The sequence below is a fragment of the Agrilus planipennis genome, unplaced genomic scaffold (assembly GCF_000699045.2).
Source record: "Agrilus planipennis isolate EAB-ADULT unplaced genomic scaffold, Apla_2.0 scaffold155, whole genome shotgun sequence".
NCBI classification, from domain to species: domain Eukaryota; kingdom Metazoa; phylum Arthropoda; class Insecta; order Coleoptera; family Buprestidae; genus Agrilus; species Agrilus planipennis.
In genome coordinates this window covers 596,149-600,884 of record NW_020439161.1, presented here as the reverse complement: position 1 = coordinate 600,884, position 4,736 = coordinate 596,149, and the positions used below count along the sequence as shown (strand labels likewise).

General features: G+C 33.1%; 1 protein-coding gene across 1 annotated transcript in view; it reads right to left on the bottom strand.

The window, feature by feature from the left end:
• Positions 1 to 2,185: 2,185 nt before the first annotated feature.
• Positions 2,186 to 4,736, bottom strand: part of LOC108737476 — a 29,418-nt gene continuing 26,867 nt past the window's right edge. The window contains exon 3 of the mRNA XM_018470333.1: positions 2,186 to 2,511. Within this exon, the coding sequence (XP_018325835.1) occupies positions 2,410 to 2,511 (102 nt within the window). The 3' untranslated portion in view covers positions 2,186 to 2,409. The remainder of the gene's footprint in view (positions 2,512 to 4,736) is intronic.

The following is a 4,736-nucleotide window of genomic DNA, read 5'->3' as shown; positions in this document are numbered from 1 at the left end:
AGAAGTAAAGTTTAATGTTTAACTACGGATAAGTACACGTGTAGATAGATCGTATTTACGTAAACGTACAGGGAAATGACCATTTTAGTCACGGCTTCTGGTGCTTAAAATTCTAACTATAATAGGACTGCACAAGTTTTTATAAACAACACAAGTTTTACTAATTTCTTATTCGCAACAGTAAAGGTATTCAGTCCGAAGACTGACGGCACACGCAACTCCAGAATTTCTTCCTATCTTGAGTCAATCTTTACATATCTCTTGGAAACTAGAGCAACCTGCTCCTGTTAACTCCTGTTTCTGCTTCTAGTATGTCTTTAACCAGCTTCGTACCAACCTGTCACCTATTTCTCATTGACTTTCACAAGACCCTCTATTGGCCTACTCTTTGTGATAACTATTTTTAGCATCCTCCTACAACACCATATCTTTTAACTTTTTCTATTCCGCAGCGCCCACCGTACACGTTTCACACCCTTACAGAGCTATATTCCAAGTATACACTTTTAATAAACTGTTTAAAATTTCCAAATTAATCGACCTACAACACAAATGTTTTTATTAAAAGGTACGACACCCTGGTCTTCGTTTTGTACCTCCACCTCATTTTCCATCCTGAGCTATCTGCCCCCCTATATATCAAAAATCGGCGACTTTTTCTAATTTTTCGTACTTATCCTATTTCTATATTATATCTAACCCTACTTTTACATCCTGTAAGTCCCACTACATAATTTTAATGATAAAAATTTTCTGTGCTCTATTTAAAAGAAAGAGAGCCTTTTTAATTTTTCCTGTTAATATTCTTTTTATTATATATATTACTAGCGACCCGCCCCACCTTCGCACGGGTGCAATGCTGATACTAAATATGTATATTTTTGTTTTGTTTAGATTATTATCGAGAAGGGGAAATCTTCAAAAGATACCCCCTGAACATACTAAATATACTACAGCATGTCTTTAAATACAACATTCACAGTTTTTTTGTCATTAGATAATACAAACCGGCCTCCCGGCCGATACCGCCGCAACCGCTATGATCCTGCATTTTAAATCTGTAATATCTTCGAAAATATTCATTTAAATTACATGCTGTAAAGGGCCATATTGATCTATATGAAATGCACAATGTATTTAAGGTACTTAATTGGATAAGAATTAATGCTGTATTGCTTACAATCGCTTAGTAAATAAGTCATTATTTTCTCATAAAAAGTAAAGGATAAAAAATGGTTATTATGGCTTATCCCTAAGAGATAGACATATAACATCCCGAACGTTTTTGTAGACCTTTTTAAGATGTACAATACTGTAGTACATTCATTATTTTGATCTATCTCGTAGGGTTCAGCCATCGTTTGCAATGTAAGCGCAAAAATGTGTTTATTTACGACATCACATTAGAAACCTCTAAAATTATCAGTGTTTCCCTACTATATTATACATATAAACCTTCCTCTTGAATTACTCTATCTTTTAAAAAAACCGCATCAAAATCCGTTGCGTAGTTTTAAGCATACATAGGGACAGACAGCGGAAAAGCGACTTTGTTTTATACTATATAGTGATGTTATATTTTTTGCATATTTTTGATATAAATACGTTTAATGTTATTCCATTTTTTACCGAAAAGTACCTGTTTGTCGAAGTTCAAAGAAATTGTGTCAAATTTAATTCTTCACATAAATAATTCAATTCTTGCTTACCCCATCATCGTCCTAATAAAACCTGAACTTTAGGAACGTGATCGTTTTATAGGAAGTCAGTAATCGACTGTTTTTCTTTTCTTGCTTAAAACTTTGGGGTGCAGGTACATCTACTTTACTTTTTATTCAATTACCTTCTGGACGGGTTTTCTTTAGAAAGAAATTTTAAAACTAAACTTTTCCTACCTCTATTCCAAAATAATTTGAAAGACTTTAGTAATTAAGAAGCAAATCTATCCCTTTTGTTAAGAAGAATAATAGAAAAACACTTCCATTTTAAATAATTACTGTATTTTCTCATTTAACAGCAATTAGATCCCAAAATTGTGCATTTACAATCAGTATGAATGTAAAGTAAATATTAACAACTAATTTTCCGTGGAATCTAATGGTTATGATCTTAAAATTCTAATCTGTAAGCCCTAAGGGTGTCTGTCACAATTAATTGATACCAGAATATAAGTGGATATATTTTCTTCGTTCAAGTAAAAACAGATACAATTCACATCAAAGCAATACTAGACATTAATACATATTACATACAATAATAAATTAATATAATAAAATGACGACAAAATACTGAAGTGGGTTGGTTATCACATCTGCGCCTAACAGAAAAGTGCATCATCATCGTTCTGTTGTGGTTTTCATATAAGTACTTTTTTATCTTTATTATATACATCATAATTCCTCCTCAGTGTTACTTGAAGCAAGTGATTGCGTTGAAATAACATCTCCAGTACACTCGACCCTTCTGTTGTGTTTGCATACTATCTTGGTGACCTCTTCGTTGCAAGTCCATCTAAAAATAAAAAATAGCGATTTATTATAGTTACCTACAGTGAAATCTAATAATTAAGATCTGACAAAATGGCGGCTTTTGTAAAGATGGCTGCTATAGAATAACACTTTAAAAGTTGTATTGGTTTTTATATAAAAGTGTAAATAATAAAAAAAATTGATACATTTTATAATTACGTTAACAAATCAATCCTTAACGACGAAACGCTTATTGCTACCTCTTGACAGTGTTATTTCATAGTGGATTAACTTTCCGCCATCAGATGGCGCCCAGGAATTTGTCAGATTCCAATTGATAAACGAAAAAAAATGAAGCAATTATATAATACTATTAGAATACATCCAATGTGGAATATGTCTAAGCTGAATTGAATGTGAAAGAGAAAGGGGACAATTGCACTCATCCCCCCCCCACCTTGGATCCGCACCTGATTGCTTTTAGAGTTTCTTTTAATGCATTATTTTTACTTCCTTATTCTAAATATAAATATGCAAAACATATATTAAACTACTCGAATAAACAAGTTGTTTGTATTATCAGAATATCGTATTTTCTTCGATATATATTTTCTTCAAAAGTGGGTGATTTTGCTCGCAGCAGGAATAAAAGTTCATAAACATAAATCAGCTTGCTGTTACTACAAAACGAAGAATTTCTGTAATTTCCCAATGGCAATATTCTTCAATTCAATCATCGCTTCTCACAAAAAGCGTTTTCAAAGTGTCGTATTTCACATGAAAGTTAGACGGAAGTCAAAATGAATACATATTTTATTTACATAGGATATAAAAAAGTCGTTTCTACAAGAAAAGTGGATTTTATAAATGAACTTCATCTAATATTAAAAATAGAATATGTAGGTAACTGAAACAAGCAATGCACTAAATTGTCTTTTGTGTCATTATGCTGCTTCCCGTCTGGAATTCTATTTAGGTATTCCTAAATACGAATGCGGATCCAATAAGGAAATAGTGAGAGGCAAACCAAAATATGGAAAGTCTAATTATTACTTTATCAGGCCCACATTAGGTTGGTCAAAATAAGGCATGCATAACGAATGCCTTATCAAGTTTTTTTTGGGAAACATAACTGTTACCTCATTAAATCCCCCATTGAAGTGGCCAAAATAAGACATATTCATTAAGTTAGGCGTTACTGCGCAATTGTTAATACGAACCTTTTGCCGATAATGTAAGGTTGCCTAAGTTTTACCTCCCTTTGGCCTTACATTGAACACGTACAAACTTTGATAAGTATATAATTGATCTAAAAAGCTAAACGGCAATACGCGTAAATCGGGAAAAAAAGAGCAGCTTTCCAAGCAATTTTAAGCAATTAAAATTATTAGTTTTGTGATCATGCTCTGTCTTAATTCAAATCAACAAAATTCAAATAAAGACACAATAATGAAATCTGTGAGAAAGAATTTTTCATCGCTTTATCGTACTCAAATTATAATTGTAAATTGATATACAATTGTAAAATGGATTATGATAATTATTTTATTAATACAGTCGAACCTGGATAAGTGAAAACTGCGTAAGCGAGAAAACTGTATTAATGAGAGTATTTGTCAGGCCCCGTCATTTTACCCTTCTAAACCCTCTATAAGTGAGAAACATAAAACCTGTATAAGTGACAGTCATTTTTCATGCATGAACCTCTTTAAGTGAGACTGCTACTTGCCTGTACATCTATAATCGACAGTTTACTTTTGATATTTTATGACTCGTTCTTAAATTTGAAGACTCTTATTTCATTCGAATGACCAAAAGTGCATCTGTTGTTGTTTTCTATAGTTCTAGGAACTTACGTTGTATTTGAATGACCGACTAAGTCTTTATTATTTTATTATTTCCAAATGTGCGTACCGACTTGTTTATCAATCTTATTACAGTCAGTTCATAAAAGCAGTTACGAAGAAAGGTTCTGTACTGTCTAAACGAAAACTCAATGTGTTGAAAAAAAAAACTTTTGGGTGTTTCATTCCCACTAGCCAGTAATGCTGGTGGGCGAGCAGTCCCTCCGGACTATGCCGGAAGGTAGGGCGGAAGGCCCTCTTCAGCCTGCTTTCAGGAATCGTGGGAATGGGTGGGTGGTGGTTCGGGTGAGAAAGATGAGACGGACGAAATGAAGACAGAAGAGAATGAAAGATTATCTGTGGAATATTACTGCCTCAGCATTTGCCTAAGTGATCCAAGGAAACCACAGAAAAACTTGGACCA